We start from the raw sequence: 19,337 nt of genomic DNA on the forward strand, positions 1-19,337 counted from the left end.
GGGCTTCATGTTAGCTGGGAGAGTTTATTTAGTCATGGTTATAATTTTCTTACAAGGAAAACGAATTGACCAAACGAGTGGATTCTGCTATTTGAAGACATGGGCAAGTCCTGCACAGGGAGAAATTTCTAGCCAAAATGGATGCCTACTGAGCAAGAACTTTGGAACTGAAACAGTTTATTGCATTTTGTGTCTTGTATCTGCCTCTAGACCCCCTGCATTGCCTGATGACTATCAGGGACAAAGAGCTCCTCATGCCACAGGATGAGGTTATGGCCTAACCTGTTTAGCGGCCAAAGAATGTTAAATGGGAAACACAACTAAGGGAATTCAGATGAATTATCTTCTTGTTTCTTCCTTAGCTTCTTACATAATATTTTCCTTCACCATGGCCTGTTATTCCTCTTTCAAATGCCTGTAACTGGGAGTTTTGGAGGATTCCACCAACAGTCCTGCATACAATCCCACAAGACTTTCATTAAGGCCCTGTAATTTGTCTGCATGAGTCCTCCTGACCTCTCTTCTGGTGGGGCCACAGGCTTTCTCACCAGTGGCTCAGGTGCTAATGTCAGCAAAGCAGAGCGAGAATGGTGGGTGCCATGTGTGGGAGTACAGTCTTACTATTAAAGCAGAACTAGAACAGGAACTTTTGACTAAGTAGATGGCTGAGCCCTGAGGTTGCATTATAAAAATAAAATTCCCCACATTTCTCCCCTCCACCCACTTCACCTTATTTTTCTAGATAGCTCCAGTGTGTTTGGTGAACATACTCTTTAGCAGACCTGTTGACAAATTGACTGAGGGAAAAAATGGGTTTCATCTTTTATTCCTGCTGCTAATCTTCTAAAAGCTTGTCCAGAAGATTAGAGATTGATGGAAGAGGGAATGCTGCATTACTCTAAGACTTCTCTGTATTTATATAACAACATATCCCACGTATGCCTTTTGTAAAAAAACTGTGGGGAAGATTTATCATATTCCATGGCTCAGAGCTCCCAGTTGCATAAGCTACATAGAGAAGTCAAGGGGAAGATACACACCTAAGTATATAGTGTCAGTTTTGCTCCATCTTGCCTGTATAAGAGACTTCCCCAAGGTGCAGTCTTGGTGACCACTGTTTCACACTTTGGTTATGTGATTTTATGCGTTCTGTGTTATTTACCAATACATTTTTGTTTGTTCTAGCAATTTTGCCAAGAAATTTGTAATTGGGATTATTGTTCTGACAAAGCATTTTCCTCATTGTGATTAGAAATACATCATTTGGTAGAGTGACAGTAATTACCACTCCAGTGCAGGCATTTTTCTGCTTAGCTTGGAAGGATTCAGTCCTTGGAATGCTGCTAGCATGAGCGCGCAGATGTAGTTAGCATTGTCCAACCCTCAAATTCAGTCTGGGCAGAACTGTCACGAAGACTGGAGTCAAAGGCATCAGTTTCTCCTGGGGAAGAGTGCCTTGAGCCATTGATTGTATAAAGGAAGGCTTGTCTTTCATTCCTGCTCAATAGTCTAGTAAGTGATTTTCTTAGGAAATCCATACTTCTTGGTTTGTGGCTAGCAGATGTTGAGGAAATGAGTTAGGTGGCAGGGAAGCTGACTTTGTAATATAAATTGTTTTCTTTTCTTCAAGAACTCATCTCCTTCATACCATTCTTATTCATACCTTAGAACTCCCGAAAAATATAAGGTCAGGATGCTTGAAAAATCTATGTTAATTTATTACGTAAGAGAAACTGAAATTGCAAATTACTGCATTTTTTTCTCTCCTGGTTAATTTCTGAATCACCCATTGTGCCCTGGGTTCAATAAAAAAAATTAGCCATATCCTCTTTTTATGGTGGTTTTTGGGTTATACATAGACTGGTCTTCCTCTGTCCAAACTGGGAAAACTGGATTTTAGTTTCTCTCTACGATTCTGAGCATGCTTTCTCATTTCAAGCAAGTCACTTTTACACATCTCTACCTGTCCCCTACTGGGACTTTTTTTTACTCCAAGAGATTTCAGGACTTTGTTGCCGCCAGAGGAAAAGCAGTGCCTCTTTAGCTCCCCCAGTTTTAGCCAACCATAGTAAACATCATTTAATAAAATCCTTTTATCAGAGCTGACAACTTGTATCATAGCAGTTTTCATCTCTTCTCTTTCCTGGTCTGCCCCTTGTTGGTGATATCAACGAGTACTGAAATAGAGTTCTTGCACAAGTAGTAGCACTCACAGAGAGTGAAATGGTAGAAAGCACACTCAAGGGAGAGCCTTCTGAGGCAGTATAAGCTTACGAACCAAACAAGTGTATGAGTTCAGAAGAGGTGATCACAGGGAGCTGTCCTGGTCTTGCTGCTGCAGCAGAAGTAATGGCAGGAGCCAAAGACATGTGTCCATATTAATACTTATGCTTTTCTAAATCATGGAAATAGATCCTGTGACTAGAGCAGAAGCCCTCTTATTAGAAAAGCTAGGGACAAGTAGTTGGTTGGTTAATCAAAAGTCAATTCAAGCAGGGAAATGTTAAAAAATTGTAATATATAAAATATTTTATTTTAACGTGCATCTCATGTATTCATTTACTACTTTTTGGAGGGCTTTTTATTTTCAGTATCGGATGGTTGGTTGGAGTTCTGTGTTGGCTTTATTGCATAAACCATACCCATAATCTGTTTTGCGTTTAAGTTTCTTTAAAGTTGAACAGAACTTAAAGGCACTTGGGAAGTAGCCTCAGAAGTTTTTTAGTGAAGCATTTTAATCAAATTTCTTCAAACTTTTAACTTAGGTTTTATTGAAACAATAACTCTGTTTTTCACTCACATTCAACAGCTTATCTAATGCTTGTTTTAATTATGTTATCATAACAACTCCAATTACATAAACAAATTTGAGATCAGACAGAACTTCCTGTGTTAAGAACACTACTCAACTAAAAAGAACAGAAGTGTCCAGGCACTCTACAGAGGAGCCCATTAGCTGTGGGTGTTTAGTTTGAATTAAATGTAAGATCATCCATTCATTCATTTGTTCTATTTATTGAGCACCTACTACTATGAGGCAGGTACTCTGCTAGGCACTGAGAACATACTGGTGCATGAAATAAAATGCTCACCTACGGGGAACTTACATTCTAGTGGGAGAGACAGAAATTAAACAAGTAAATACAGCTATAGAGGTTTATCTTTCCATCACAAGCACCTACCTACTTTCTGCAGGTGCAGTGCCCAGTACTGGGAGCTGATGGGCGCATTTTCTATCCTCAAGGACTTGGGGTCTTGTATTTGTAGGTCAAGATGTCGTAGACGCCTTGAGTATCAAAACCCTTCAGTGTAGTGGGAAGTCCATTACTGATGTCTTTTGGTGATGTAGTCCCAGGCAGTCCCATGCCAGATTAGCGACATAGGCTGTGTATGCCTGTTCCTGCCACCCTCCTCCTCCCCACACTACCTTCTCTTTTACTTGATCTTCACACTCAGTACACAAATTGGTGTCTATACTCGTACAGTGTGTCGGCTCAGCTGACTCCTTAACCTTTCATTCCAACTACACTGTAAGCTCTTCAGGGACACTGTGAGCTGGCATCCTGACAGGGAGGATGATGAAGATGACATAGGGTGTTGGTAAGAATAGCCTAAGTACAGTGTGTAACCATTGATCCCAGTAGGAATTGCCTAGAGATTAAAAACTAAAAATAAAGCTCTCAAATTAGTCCTAAATGTTATAAAGATAGTACCAAATAACATAAGGAACAGTAGGTCTCATGAGACCCACTCTTCATACCTTTCGGAGCAAATTACTGCTCTTTTCTGACCCTTAGTTTTCTCATCTGTAAAATGAAGGGGCCAGATGAAGTGTTCTCTTAGCTCTAACTGCCGATGATTTTAATTGACTTCCTTGCAGAAGACCATGAATGGCCTTTTATAATGAAAGAATGGCAAGCACTTGTTTTTTTTTTAAACATTGGAGAGGCTTAGAGCTTGAAAGAAATTGTATTTCTTAAGATCTGTATGATTGATGGGCCTTGAAAGAGTCAAATGATGTCTTTGCCTCTCCTGTTCCACTGTGCCTAGCTTAGGGCCTGGCACAGGGGAGATGCATAGTGTTGTCTGCAGAAACCAACTGAAGGAAGAACATTCGTACTGGAAAGTTTTTTTTAGTTCCAATATTTCATGTAAGTGCGCTATGTCCATTATGTAGTTTATATATGTGTGTGTCCCACTCAAACACTTGAGAAAAGATATCTTTTTCACTTGGTATAGAACAAATGATCAGATGTTTTAAACCACCTCAAATCATTTGAAGGACAAGGAGAGTTATAAATACATAAGTAAGTAAAATATAAAAATAAACAGAAAACCTGTTTGCATGGAAGACCTGGGTAGGTATCATGTATTAACATAAAAGAAGCTGAAGTTTTTCAAACTCCATCGAGCTTGAAGGGCAGTCCCATATCCACAGGCCCAAATGTGAGCATCTCTTATGCCTTGGCTCTTTTAACATGACGTTTCATAGTTTGGCCAACACATATGCCTTTGAAGCCTACAGGGTCGGTGGAAGGTCTGTGATAAGCTGGCAGGTTTATATTCAGATAGTGATTTTTGAAGTGCAATTTGACAAAAGCCACACATTTACTTTAATTCTTAAATTCTTAAGATGTTTCTAAATCTGTAGCTCTAGACATTGCAAGATAATGATAAATAATACCATGAGCTTTTTTTTTTTTTTTTTTTTTTTTTAAGAGCTGAGTCTTTACAATTTCTGACTTGGTGGCAGTTTTGAAGTGTTGAATAATGCGTATTCTGCTGGTTAAGATTTTTAAATCAGCAGCGATTTTGCAGTCCACAGCCCCTCCCCTCCTCACCACCTCTAAACTTGTCACCAGCTACTCTTTATTTTGAACTTCTTTCTGTTAATATCTAACCTTTTCATTCTGTACACATGAAACTATAATGATCTAGGTGAAAGGAAACTTGGCTCCAATATGACTTCTAAAAAAAGGCTTTCTCTGGATGCATCAGCATTGAAGTTGCTCCCAACTTTTAAAGTAATGCAGCTATATTATCAATGATATTTTACTTTCTACACCTGCATCAGTACACCTCTTATGAGGGTACATCAAAAAGTCAGTGGAAAAATACAATTAAAAAAGAGTCAATTAAAATAGAATCTGAATCTTTCCATGAATTTTTTGAAGACCGCTTGTATATTGTCTGTGCAGATCATATTCAATATGCTGATCGTAAAAAGATGAGTTTCCACTAATTTTTATTTTTTTTCCTTTATGTGTAAGGTATACTTTTTATAGAACAGTGATTACCAGAAGGAAAATAAAACTAGCCTGTTCAAAATAAACATAAATAGTATTGATTTCTCTTTACATTTCTTTTTGCTTACACATCAGTAGTATTTATAATGCAAAGATAATATTCACAGTCACTTTAAATATAAAAAAAAAAAAAAATACTGCCCAAAGACAGACTATAGGGCACACAAAATCCAGAAGGAAGCAATAATTTCTGTCACATATCCAATCTTCCCACATATGGTGACAGTCTTTTTTATATTTAGAAATTATCTGAATCTTAGAATTATATTCAGAAACATTGATGTGCCTAAAAATGGAGTTATAACAACTGCCCGAGGATGTCCGATATTTATTTTGTATTCGGCCGGTAGCAGAATACAAGTGAATATAAGAAAAACACTCCCAACACTTTGAATCTCTGATTCTGAGCTCCAGTTTCCCCATTGTTCTCACCCTTTGCATGCTAATCAGATGAGGTGTCCCTTGTGTTGAATTCATCTCCGCACCATTTCCTCACATCTAGGAGGGACCTGTCACTCTTCACTGACTTTGTCCTAATAAGTTGCTTTCCCTGAATGCTTTGCTTGTCCACAGGGATGAGCTACTCCAAAGCAGAGAGACCTAACTTGAGGCCGTGAGCCCAGCAGCCAGGCCCTGCCAGTAGCTGTGAATACTGACTTCTATGCTTTCAGCTGTGCATGAGCTTCCAGAGGTGCAAGACTAATGTGTCCTCTGCTGGCTTAGCATGCTGGCCTGTCCTGAGACTACTGTGATGTGTGGAATTGTTATCTTGTCAGTGACAGATACGCTTAGTGGTGCTGACTTTTGACCCCCTCCTACCCCCCCCAAAAGGTCAGTGGAGCAAAAGGAAACTTCAAAGGACAGCAGAGTGGTCACCCTTTGCAGTTGGAAAGAACATGTACCTCAATCAGCCTCATTATCAGTCACATCTGGCCTCCCACCAATCGGAAGACACTTCGTTTAGTGATCTAGTGCTGCTTGTCCCTTCCTCCTCTGGACTGGATGGACATCAAAGACTTCAGATGCCAGTTGCCTTTCTTTCATTTCTCTAGGCTTATTAACGTGTTGTAAAAAAGAAAAAAAAAACACACTTTCTTTCCTCCATCAGAAAGATGTCTTTGTTCCTAACGAGAGAGGACCCTTCAGCCATTCTGACTGACTTAGAAAGAGAAGGTAAAATGCATTAGTTCAATTTAAGCACCAAAGACTTTTATCAGCGATGACCTGTTTAAGCAGGGCGTATCATGGGGATTAACGACAGACTCAGGGGAGCTGATGACCCGCAGCAAAACTAAAGGGCCATTAACCCCTATAAGTCATTTAATTCCTGGGGAAAACCCATTCAGAGGTAATTATTGCTGTTATAACTTGAAAAAAAAAAACTCAGAAATGCATGAGTTATATTAATGAGCTCTGATCATTTTATTTTGTAATATTAATCCAAGAGAAAAGCAAATGGATTTAAAAATATGAGATTCCCTTATTAATTTTTAAGGAAGCACACTTTTGGAAAAAATTGGTGATGCCAAGACAGGGCCAACAATTTAGCATACTCCCTTCCCTATTCTCCATTTGATTCCTAATCCCAGATATCCTGAACTAATGAGACATCGAAGTCAGGTTGTATTTTCTTAGAGTGTCATCTCTGTACCATTTACTGTTTATGGGTTATTTGTGCTCAGAGTAGGAATGAGGAATATTAAGCCTGACAGGCCTTGTACACTCCAGCCTGCACTAAAGTCACCTAACCCTACTGGTGCATGATCACATCTCTTCTTCCCTCTCTCCTCTCCTCCCACCTTTGCCCAACAATACTGAGTGAGCATCCACTTTGTGCCAGGTTCTATAATTTATTAATAGTAGATGACATGGGGGCATAACTGATATAAAGGACAAGGAGATTAGATGAGAATATTTCTGAGATGGAGGTGGATGTACTAGTTTCCTAGGAATGCCGTAATGAATTGCCACAAACTTGCTGTCTAAAACATCAGATGTTTTTTTCTCTCACACTTTGGGAGGCCAGAAGTCCAGGATCAAGGTGTCCAGGGCCATGCTCTCTTAAAGCCCTAGGGGGAATTTCTCTCTTGCTCTCTTAAAGCCCTAGGGGGAAATTCTCTCTTGCCCCCTCCAGCTTCTAGTGGCCCCAGGTGTTTCTTGGCTCATGGCTGCATCAGTCCAGTGTCTGTCTCCATCTTCACATGGCCTTCCCTGCGTCCCCAGTCTTCTGCGCTTCTCTTATAAGAGCACCAATTATTAGATTTAGGACTGACCCTAAATCCAAGATGTTTTCATGCCAAGATTCTTAATTGATTACATGTGCACTGCAAAGACCCTATTTCCAAATAAGGTCACATTCACAGGCTCCAGGTGGGCATACATTTTGGAGATCTCTATTCAACAGGCTCAGGGAGCAAATTCCAGGCAGTGTTATCAGAGAAGATTTAATGGAAGAGGTAGCCCTTACATTCAGATATGTAGAGGAAAGGTCTTTCCTGGCGGAGAGAATATCATGAGGGCAGAGCAGGACAGTGGAGGGATTGGGGCAGGGGTGGGGTTGCAGAGGACTGGATGGGGATCAACTTGCCTGAGCACAGGATAAAGAGAACAGAAGAGTGAGGGGTAAGTTTAAGAAGATTGACAGGGGCCATATCATAACCATTGGCATGGGAAAGACTGAAAGCTCTAAAATCAGATAGGAGACTGTGGAAGTGCTTATAAGAGAAAGATAATAAAAAGGCAAAATGGTCTGGAAGAGTGTAGGGAGTGGTATGGGTAAGAGCAAGTGAAGGGAAGGAGGCAAAGATGAGGTCTATATGTGCAACTTGCATGACTGGGAGTTTGGTGAAATCAATTAAAGAAATGATGATGGATTTTGAGGCATTGGAAAGCCAGGCAGAAATGTCCCTAAACCAGGTGAGATTTCAGGGCTTGCATTCAGGAGGCTGTCATGGACTGCAAATTTACCTAGAGTACTCTTCAAAACCCTGACATTTTGGCCCAGATGGCCAAGGGAAGATTTATGGTGCTGGAGAGAGGGAGAGCCTTGGGGACTTCCTCATTTTGGAAGGTGGGGTGGGAGGAATAGAAGGTGTCAGGAAAGGAGAGAGTAAAGGAGAGGACAAAGGAGCAGGAATCAGAGCTGGTAAACTCCAGTTTCCTGAAGCCAGACAGGAAGGTGTCAGAAAAGTGGGACTGATTTGGGTCATGAAAAATTGTTTAACATAGTGGTGACGGCTGCAAAACGTCGTGACTGCACTTCATGGCACCGAATTGTACACTTAAAAGTGCTTAAAATTACAAATTTTCTCATATATTTTTGCACAATTTGAAGAAATTAATAGTGTAATATACAAAAAGAAAAGTAGAACTAATTAACAATGTCAAACCCTGTGGATGAGTCTATAGGGATAACTGGGAAGAGGAAGCAAACTACTTTTAAAGTATTTGCCTGACAGAACCATGATTAGAAAGGCCATTTCGTCACCCCCAGGCATCCTGCTTTCTTTGGCACAGTGGGTTATTCCTATGTTGCTTATCTTGACTTGGTATTATACAAAGATTCATAGGCCTGGGAACAAACACCTGGCCTCTTTAGAGCCAAAGTGGTCACACACGTGGGAGCAGAGGAAAGCAGCTATGAGATGTGCCTTTTGGAGTAGAGTCCCAATGCTGGTAGATAATGATATGCTAATTGCCATAAGATATAGTGGCAGTTTCTTCAAGACTTTGACACCTTGTCTGGATTGATATAACAGCTGCACTGTATTGGAAAGCTACATTCTGCCTTGGCAGACAAACTGTGGCGGTCTCTAACAGGCACCTCGAGCGATGCTAAGATATCAGTTTGAAGCTAACTTTTTATTGAAGTGTTGCTTGGCATTGCTCATAGGAATGAGCACTTGTACCATATGTAATTGTCATTTCTGATGATGTAATTTGTTGTAATTATCATGGTCTTATTAGATATAGAAATAATACATGCATTCCCAAACTGTATCTTGTTTAATTATCCAAGGATAATTATTTTGTCCTTGAAATAATAGAAACCTTATAGAGCATATGAATTGGCTTCAGGTAAATAACAAGTATAATGGCAAGAGTTTAGTGACTCTGTGTGTGGGGGGGTTTGGAGAAATAGGGAGAAAAAGGTGAAAACCTCTCTTTGTCTCAGTTTTCTCATCTGTAAAACAAGGGAATAGGAACAGTCAACCTCTGAGAGTACTTTTAACTATAAATATTATGTGCTTCTAATGTTCTTGATAACAGAATAGCAACAGATATGCCTAAAGTTTGAGATAAAGCTTTATATGCTATCAAGTGGCAAATTGTTAGTTTGCTTTAATGAATCAAAACTTTAAATAGTCAAATATTTGATTAATTCCATCATTAATTTGTTCCTAATAGCTGATTGAAGCAAATTGTTTACTAATTTCTAGTTGGTAATTTAGTTAAAATCCCATTATGTATTTTTTAAGACAAAATGCACATTGATGCAAGGTTTGATGAGTGAGGCATAGACAATGCTGTAGAATCAACTCAACTGCAAGAATGATGAGCTGTCACCAGGCTCTTTGCACAGGGAGAGCTGGGCCTGGAGCCAAGCAACTGGACCCTCCAGAATTGTGGGAAAACTTATGAAATATGAGTTCCCTTGCACACTGAAACGAGTGAGTCTGCCTTCCCAAATGAGAAGCCTTCCCAAAATTATCAGGCTTTAGTCCCGCTCACTACCAGGTATTTGAGTTAACAATTCCTGAACCTGTGAGGGCTAAGCCAAGTTTGCTTTCCTATGGGTGGAGCCAAACTTGCCCCCTCTGTACCTTCAGCCCTGTGGGTCTCCATAGGAAGTCTGCTCTGTCTTCCATTTTACCTAGTTCCCCAGAGAGCACTGGACCCCACAGAAATGGCTCCTATGAGGAGTCTTACCTGCGCCTCCCTGGTCACGGTTACCAGTTAGATTTATTTTCCTTAGGGACCTTCATGAAGCAGGTCCATGAAGCTCCTTGATGAGGGGGAATATTTCCCACAAGAAGGCTCAATAGATAGCCATTTTCCAGGATGTATTATACTCCTTCACTGGGCTTTGAAATGCTCAGGGGCTCACAGCAGCATGATTTGTTTTGATTTTCTGGGTAAATAAGTAGGGCAGTGATTGGGCAGATACAACACATAGCACTTGCCTTTACCTTTGTAATGTAATCATAGGGCATTTGGGGATATAATTCTGTTCTTTGTTTCCCTCAAAGACGTCCCACATTCTTGCAGGTGAGAAACACTGAATGTCACCTGAGTGCAGGCTCCAATGGTGTTTCCATGGTGGGGGACAGCTTGTTCCCCCCTCCGCATCTCCCACCCTCTCCAAAGTGTAGAACCTATAGAATATTTCTCACAGGCATTTCCCTCCAATAAAGGAATGGACCTTGCAGACACATGGTCTTTCCTGCCACTCCTGTGATCATTCTTGTCCCTAGCATCCTGCCTTCTTTTCTACTTTTTTCACTCAAGTGTCTGGGTGGAAAGACAAGAGAAGCTGCTGGTGGAGTCCAGAATAGATTTCATCCTTGCTTAGTCTTTACAGGCCCTCTCTTATCTCTGTTCAGCAAATCTCTGGTTCAGCCTGACCTCTTCTTCACAGCTGCCATTCTAGAGCTTTCCTCTGTTTGTGAGCCAAGGTCCTCCCCCTCCCCAAACAGATGAACTCATCTTCTGTTTCTCTGAGGAGATCAAGACCATTTGGCCCCTTGGCATGAGTTTCATAATTTTTCTTCCTCTCCACCTGTCGCAGTGCCTCTTAGGGATTCCAAGTTTCTATGGGTCTTCAGCTCTCTTCTCACTTTCTACGTCAGGGGAAGAGGCATCCTGCCACCTTCCCAAACTGACCCCTTAATCTTTGCTACGCTAGTGTTCTTGAGAACACTGGGATGTTTTCTCCGCTTTGTGTTAGGGTTCAGAGTTTCAGAGGATTTTGTTTGCCTAAAGACTCGCCACCTGATAAACTATACCCCAAATGAAATAAATCCTTCTTTAAGAATGTAGTGAGATTATATTGATAAACAATTTCCGATTAAATTCATGGAAGAAAGAGGGGGAAAAAACTCCGGATTTTACCTAAGATTGCTTTAAGGACCACCCACAGCCAGGCAAAGGAGCCAGCCACCCTGGGTCCTGAGATGGGGCCCGTGGGCCTCAAGCCTCCCCCCAACCAGAAACAACATCTTGGAATATACTTACTAGCCACGTGTGCTTTTTGGGGTGTGTGTAACTTATCTGCTCATGTCTTTCACCAAATTTCTGCTTAGATATTTTAAATTCATTTTTAAGAGTTCCTTTTGCATTAAAGATGTAGATCTTTGAGTGTTAAATTTGTTCCTCATCAATTGACTTCAATTTTTTTTAAAAAAGAGATATTGCTTTAGGAAAGTTTTCAGTTAGAGGATAAAAGATACATATGTCTGTCAAGCATACACAGAAAAGATAAGGGCAAGGCTGAAGCCTGACTGATCAGACTGGAAAAGATACAGCGAGACACTTTTAGATTCAGACAGTTGAGTACTTAGTGAAAAGATGAACATGCCAAAGGGTCCAGCCCTCCACTATCCTTATCCCATAAACCACAAAGGACAACAGGGAAACAAAAGGGGCCAGATGAATGTAGAGCAAGTCGTGGGATGCCCCATTGCTGAGGAGTTCATTGTAGGCTGCAGCTAAGAGACTTTTTATTCACAACTCCCTTGTAAGGCTGGAGCAGGGGGACATGAGCTAGAACCCAGGAATTGATTAGAAACTGTCTTGTGACAGTCTTCTAGAAGTGAAAGGGTGGTCAGTTGGAAACAGCCTCAGAGAAACTCCTCAGAGGCCTGGCACCCTCTCATGTTTTGGGAGATCACAAGGCATTCCGCAGAATTCAGATAAGCTATGTTTCAAGCTTCTGCCTACGTGGATATGTGCAAGGTCACCAGGCTGCCATGCCAGAGCCATGCTCCAACAACAGTAAGAGACTGGGTATGGAACAGATTAATAATGTTGTGTCTTACTGTCTATTCAAAAAGGAGAGAACAGAACTGAGGCTACCAGAGGTGGGAAAGGGGGAAGAAGAGGAAAGTGTTAGTGAGAAATTGGTAAAGGGCCACAAAAAATATTACATTGTGTAGTGATGAATATATGCATTATCCTGATTTGAGCATCACATATTGTACACAGGTATTGACATTCAATGCTGTATCCCACAGATGTACAATCATTTGTGTTTCAATTAAAAAAAAAAAAGCCTGTCTCTCTGAGAAGAGGGATTCCATTGAAATGCAGCCATGATTTTTGGTTTCACTCGCCATTGAACCCAGTAGTGATAGACCAAAAACTCATTTTTATTTAACTTGAATGCTAACTTAATAATCGAATAAATACCTTCATGTTTAATGCTTAAGCAGAATTTCATTAAAATTTCTTTGACGTTAAGCCAAATTTTGAAGTGAATTGGAACTGGTTTACATTTCTTAAATTGGTCTTTCTTTGGAAATAATGAAAAAGTGTTAGAGTCTTGGCCGAGTTCCAATGACTGTGACTCAACTTGTTAAAGTTAAATTTTAATATTTACACATTACATAGTATAATATTTATACTAGGCAACAGATTGGGAGTGTAGAATTCAAAATAGGATAGACTTTGACTTGGAATTACAGTATGATAGTCATTACACCCAGAGAATTGGGGGTTATCTCCTACTGAGACTGGGGCAGCCTTAGCAAAGGATTTTGAAATATAAACATTGCTAAGCGTGCAGTTCTAGCTTGCACTCGTGTGTTGGGTTTCATGGCAATGTGGGCTCTGTATACTGGCTGATCATTGATTTTACTGCTAGTGAGATACTTAGGGAAAAGCTGGCTTGTACATGACACCGTCTACTAACTTGCATGATAATGAAGTCAGTGAGGATGTCAGCACCTTGCCCAGAGCATGCCAGGAGGCGAGTTGGCTCAGGGATGGAAGGTATGGGAACTCATGAAAAGACAAATGCAATCACAGAATTCCAGACTGTAAGAGTTGCTTAGGTTTCTGTAAACTCTCTAGTACAGACTCTATGTTTTACATTGTGAGGAAACTGAGGCCCAAAAGAGTTGAATGACTTGTTCATGTTAATGAGCTAGTTAGTGATAGGTCTGAGAAGGAAACAGGTCTCTGACTCCAATCCGGAGAGCTTTACCATCCCCCTGATAGAAACTCATATACACTCACCTGAGGTTGATCTACTTGCAGATATATAAATAAATAGAGAAACTCCTGGATCTAACATTCCTCGATTCCTTGTCAATGATGTTGTAAAAGGCCTTCAAGAGTCAATTGGGGAGTGAAGTGCAACTGGGTGATATTTCAGTTCCTTTCAAAACGCTCAATTTCAGGGAAACAAGAGTATTGTGAAAAAAGCAGTAGCACATACAAGTCAGTGTAGTATCAAGAACTCAGGTCTAGGGGAAGGGATTCAACACAATGCCCTTTCTCACCCAATCATGGCTGTGTACAAAGCAGTCATTGGGCCAACTTGTGAGTCCATGAGCCCCCTGAAACTCATCTTACCTCTTGTCAGAAAGAGGATCTTACATATTGAGTGGAGAGCTGGATAGGTTAACTATCTTGTGTGGCCTCTTTCACTCTGTGATGCTCTAGTATAAATCTGCCTCATGCCTAAGTTGTGGATGTGCATTTGCACGCCTGCACACACATACCCCATTAGCATTCACTGCACCCTAATATTCAGCCATATCATTGGTTTAACAGCCTCAGGTTGTGCCTACTAGATAACATTGAGACAGCCAGTTACAAAGAAAGCATTCTGTCAATCACTTGGCCATTTAGTCCCCACATCCTTCTTTATTTAATAACTCTCTCTGCCTGTGCCAAACCATGGACTTTCCTTGGAGGGCTTCCAAGTTACTTCTTTCCTAAGCTAATCCCACACAGTCTGGAATATGACAGCCTTTCCACATAGAGTGGATTGCTTACAGACACAAAGTCTTGTTTAGTTTTTAGTGATTCATGAGCATTTTAAAGGAAATTTCCCAAACTCGTTTTATTTGTTCAAGCTCCTGTTTAAAAACCACAGGAGTAGAGGAATGCTCTTTTTACTTCCTCTTTCACCTTACCATTCTCTAATGAAACAGTGAGCTGAGAGCACTTGAAGAGAGGCCAGAAAACCCAAATGGAGGTACAGAGAAAAGAGCACTAAATTAAGAGTCAGGAGACCTGGGCTCCGGTCCAAGTCATGTCACTGACCAGGTGGATGACATTGGGCAGTTCACTTCCCCTCCTTCTACTTGATCTTCCCCATAGTGGAAAATGACAGCTTTCATCTCGATACTCTCTAAAGACCCATTGATTGAGGGTTGTTTTCATAGTCAATTTTCTCTTATTTTCACGTTCCTGGTTTGAACTACAATAAAGTATTTTGTAGGTGTGTGGTGCCTTTTGAGATGATTTTCCTTCTGTTGGAAGATGTATTGTCATCTCTATTGTTGTAATGTCACTGAAACTTTTTATTAATTAGTTAAAGGGACGGATTAACATGTGAGGTTTTATACACGAGTAACCGCAGATTTCATATGTCCACTGTAATATGTAAACATGATGAAATCTATCTTCGATTGTTGTGCTCAACTAAAACCTAAGAGGGCAAGTGTGGCCCCACTTATCTTGAGCAATTGAGCATCTAGTTATTTGAGGTAATTTAAATGTCTTGTGTCAGCCTCTTAAGCTACTTGCATATGAAAAGAAAACATTTTCAGGGTCACTTTGGGGGGGTGGTTATTTTTATTTAGTTTTACTGAGTAATAATATCTTACATCTCTATATAAGTGGGGCCTTTTCCCTCTTCTCTCTGACTTTCAAAGATCCAGCATCTCTTCTCTTAGTAATAACAAGGATAAAGATAAATAATACATATAAAGCAATTTACTGTCAACAGACGTTTTCACATAGATTATCTTATTTGAGGGTTACAGCAATCCCTGGAGATAGTGTTGAGAAAAGTCAGCCTTGGAGAGCTGAAGCGGCTCACCTAGCTCTCACAGACATTAAATGACAGGGCAGGTGTGGATGACACAGGCCTTCAGGCTCTGCCCTGCATCACCATTGGGCACTCTTCATGTAAGAGGTGCTTCTTGGAAGAGACATTAAAAGCTTTAATAAATTATTCTCATGTGTTCATTCATCTCAGTAAGAATTTTGAAGCCCTACTGTGTGTGATGTAATGGTTTTAGGCACTGGGAGGACAAAAAGTGCATAAACTGATGTACCTATGTTAGGCAAAATAATGCTCACCCCAAACCTGTGAATATATTACCTTACAAGGCAAAAGGGATTTTGCAGGTATGATTAAGTTAAGGATCTTGAGCTGAGGAGATTATCCTGAATTATCAGGGTGGGTCCATCACAATCACAAAGATCCTAATAAGAGAGGCAGGAGGGTCAGAATCAGAGCAGATGTGATGATGGCCTTGAAGATGGAGGACAGGGTTACCAGCTAAGGAATGAAAGTAGCCTTTAGAAGCTGGAGAAGCCAAGAAAATGGATTGTCCCCGAGAGCCTTTAGAATGAACACAAGTCTGCTGACACTTTGATTTTCACTGAGACCCATTTCAGACTTCTGACCTTCAGAACTGAAAGACAGTAAGTTTTTGTTGTTTGAAGCTATCACATTTGTAGTAATTTGTTACAGCAGCCCTGGGAAGCTGAAGTAGTACCCGTTTCAGGGAACTCCTTGTGTTCTTGGGAGAACGGCATGTACACATTTCCATCAGAGTGGAATAAGTGATTTTGAGGAGATGTAGAGTGCTGGGGAGTGGAGGCAAGAGGCTCTGAACACATCCTGGATGGAAAGTGGAGTGTCAGGCAAGGCTTCCTGAGGAATGCAACAAGTAAGATGTGTCACAGACGTTTGCACATTGCAGGAACTGGCAACTGGGGCACGATTTTTCTGTCACTGAGCCCAGTGTAGGGCTACTCCAGAGAGAAATGAATAATAGCCTGATGATTCAATTTACATTGAGGGGTGGGAGACAGAGTAGTAGTGAATGGTGAACCCACCATTCACAAGGGTTCTCTATCCTGGCCCAGCATTGGCAGAGTCATCCCATCTGCTTCCATGCAGGCAAGGAAGCTCACAGGGCAGGCATCGATTACATATCTGCGTGAAATCTACATACGTGCAATATATATGAGTGTGCATATATATAAATCTTTTAAGATCCATCTAGAACAAACCAGCATATATATCAGAATAATTTTCAACATCCAGTAACTTAGGGACACACTGTGGGATTTGAAACAGCTGAAGCTTGAAGTAGATCATCTCCTTTCTTTCCAGTCTGCGTTGGATCATACATTACGATGAATGGAAGCAATTATAGGCAGATGCAATGACAGTGCCATCATTTATTGGAGTATAATTCCTCTAGCCAATCAGGGCTCCAAGTAACAATAAATTATATTAGACTTCCAGTATTACTTGAGCATGCAGAGGGCTATGGATCAATGGGTATCTGATACTTGAAAAGCTTCAGCATTCAGTTCCTGTTGAATCTGTAATTAACAAATGAAACTAAACTAATCATAGCAAATTGTTCATTTGACTACATTCTTGTTGTTGAGCACACTGTGCGCTCAGGAACAAGAGTGTGAAATGCTGCAGAGTGTGGGCCTGTGCTCTTGTGTGTCGAGGTGCCCATCAGCAAATGAATGCATCTATCAGAGCATTCGAATGGTGTGTTACTGTGATAAAACAGTTCATGCTTGCAGGCTGCTGATTCATCTGGCTTGAACACTATGTGTTAATCAATGATTGTTTTATATTAAAAGGCGCAGTTTAATTTTGCTACAGATTGACTGGCAATATTCCAAGAAAATGTCAGTAAACTGAGGAGTTCTAAAAGTAATGTGTAAAATGCAGGTGAGACAGGTAGAAAAAAACTGCTGGTGGCTTATGTGAATCAAAATTCTTCCCAACTATTATAAGCAGCATGGAAAAAAACCGGCATAAAAGTCTTCAAAATTGTACAGAGTTTAGATTTAAAGACACAATTATTGGTAGATTGTTGCAATCAATTATTTATTCACTTTAATTGTTGTGCCTGAAAAATGCCTTTATCTTGTCAAAGGAAATTTTCATTAAGACTGGAATAGTGCTTAGGATGTTTGCATATTTCAGAGAAGGGAATGCACTGGCTCCCACGCACCAGCACAGTGTTTGTGATGCTTGTTAAAAATAGTAGCGACCATGATGTTCAGCAACTACTTAGCATAATTTTGCTTTACTAGTTTACTATGCACCAGTGATACTCAATTGGGTCTTAGCATTAATACGCTCGTAATAACCAGTGCAGTGCCTCCATATGGTGCATTGGGTAGAACCATATTAAACATATTCCACAAACAGAGCTCAACATCTCACATATTATTGATCAACAATGCACCAATTAGACAATACAGCAGTCATGAAAATAAACACTGGCATATGTGCCCAACGGTCCAGATGAAAATGGGATTGAGGGGACAAATGAGAATAGAGAAAAGAGGAGATAGTTAAATAGGACAACATAGGTAAGACTGTTAAAACAAACCCAAAGGCACAAAGTCTTTTATTGTCCTGAGGCAGAGTGCTGAAACCGATATTAAGCTCTAAGCGGCTTGTTAAGTAGACCTAGAAAATCTCTTTTTAGGTTGGCACTGCCCAATAGAAATATAATATGAGCCACAAACATAACCAGATATGTAAGTTTAAATTTTCTAGTAGCCACATTAAAAGAATACAAAGAATACAAAGAATAAAGTCAAATTTATATCTTTTGTGTAACCTAATGCATGCAAAATATGATTTCAACATGCAGTTTGCATGTAATTACTAATGCCATATTTAATATTTTTACATACTAAGTCTTTGAAATCCTATGTGTATTTTATACTTATAGCACATCTCAATTCAGACTAGCCACTTTTCAAGTACTCAGTTTGGCTAGTGTCTACTTTGTTAGTACAATTTTTGATTATTTCATTACTATTTTATCTTTTCCTTCTCCTTTATTTTGTGCCCTTTGGATGTGTTTCTTCAGAGGGCTATGAGAGTGGAGCTGAATGTTAACTGTGGAGACTGCCTCAGAGTAGTCAAGAGACTTGTCCAGGGTCACAGGATCTGTAAGTGGCAGAATCACTCCCTGAGATCTTTCCACCATGCATCCTCCTCCTTCCAAAAGATCATCTTGTATGTGTCCTTCCATTTCATTGTTTGCTACAAAGGCAAAATTATGAACTATCAGCTAGTCAAGTAATAATGATGAACCACAGAAAGCTATTCTCTGAAAACCTTAACATAACGCCCTTTTGCTCTAACACTGAGGAACTCTCCTCGTGTTCTGGATAAATAGAATTAGAACACAATTTGCAATAAGAGCACAGGATGGTATAGTAGAAAAGAAACTGCACCTGACTCAGACAACTTGTGCTCACATTCGGGATTTGCCCTTCATCACCTCAGTGACAGTGAGCACTAAGCAGTTAGCCCTTCTGGGTCTCAGCAGAGTGTTTGGCCTATTTCTCAGGATTGTTGCAAGACTCAGGTAAGATCATATTCGTGTAAGTAAGTACTTAATGAAGTGAAAAGTACCATGCAAATGTAAGTGTCTATTGCTTTTCTAAGGAAAAGCAACATTTTAAAATCCTGATATGCCCCAGATTTATTTTGTAATGGCATTGAAAATGTGTGAATGCAGTCATCTTTAAAACATTAAACCATTGTGCCGACCCCGTGGCTCACTCGGGAGAGTGCGGCACTGGGAGCGCTGAGGCCACGGGTTCAGATCCTATATAGGGATGGCCGATGCGCTCACTGGCTGAGTGCGGTGTGGGCGACACCAAGGCAAGGGTTACGATCCCCTTACCGGTCACAAAAAACAAACAAACAAACAAACAAACAAAACCCTTAAACCATTACAGATAAGGCCAAGCCCTCCTCAGGCAACCTCCAGCACCACTCACCAACTTAAC

At 40.4% G+C, this 19,337-nt stretch overlaps 1 protein-coding gene across 1 annotated transcript in view; it reads left to right on the plus strand.

Annotated features, from left to right (window-relative positions):
• The first annotated feature begins 4,478 nt into the window (after nucleotides 1–4,478).
• AFF2 (ALF transcription elongation factor 2) overlaps nucleotides 4,479–19,337 on the plus strand; it is a 369,137-nt gene continuing 354,278 nt past the window's right edge. The window contains exon 1 of the mRNA XM_063084949.1: nucleotides 4,479–4,537. Within this exon, the coding sequence (XP_062941019.1) occupies nucleotides 4,479–4,537 (59 nt within the window). The remainder of the gene's footprint in view (nucleotides 4,538–19,337) is intronic.

Source organism: Cynocephalus volans, chromosome X (genome assembly GCF_027409185.1).
Source record: "Cynocephalus volans isolate mCynVol1 chromosome X, mCynVol1.pri, whole genome shotgun sequence".
NCBI classification, from domain to species: domain Eukaryota; kingdom Metazoa; phylum Chordata; class Mammalia; order Dermoptera; family Cynocephalidae; genus Cynocephalus; species Cynocephalus volans.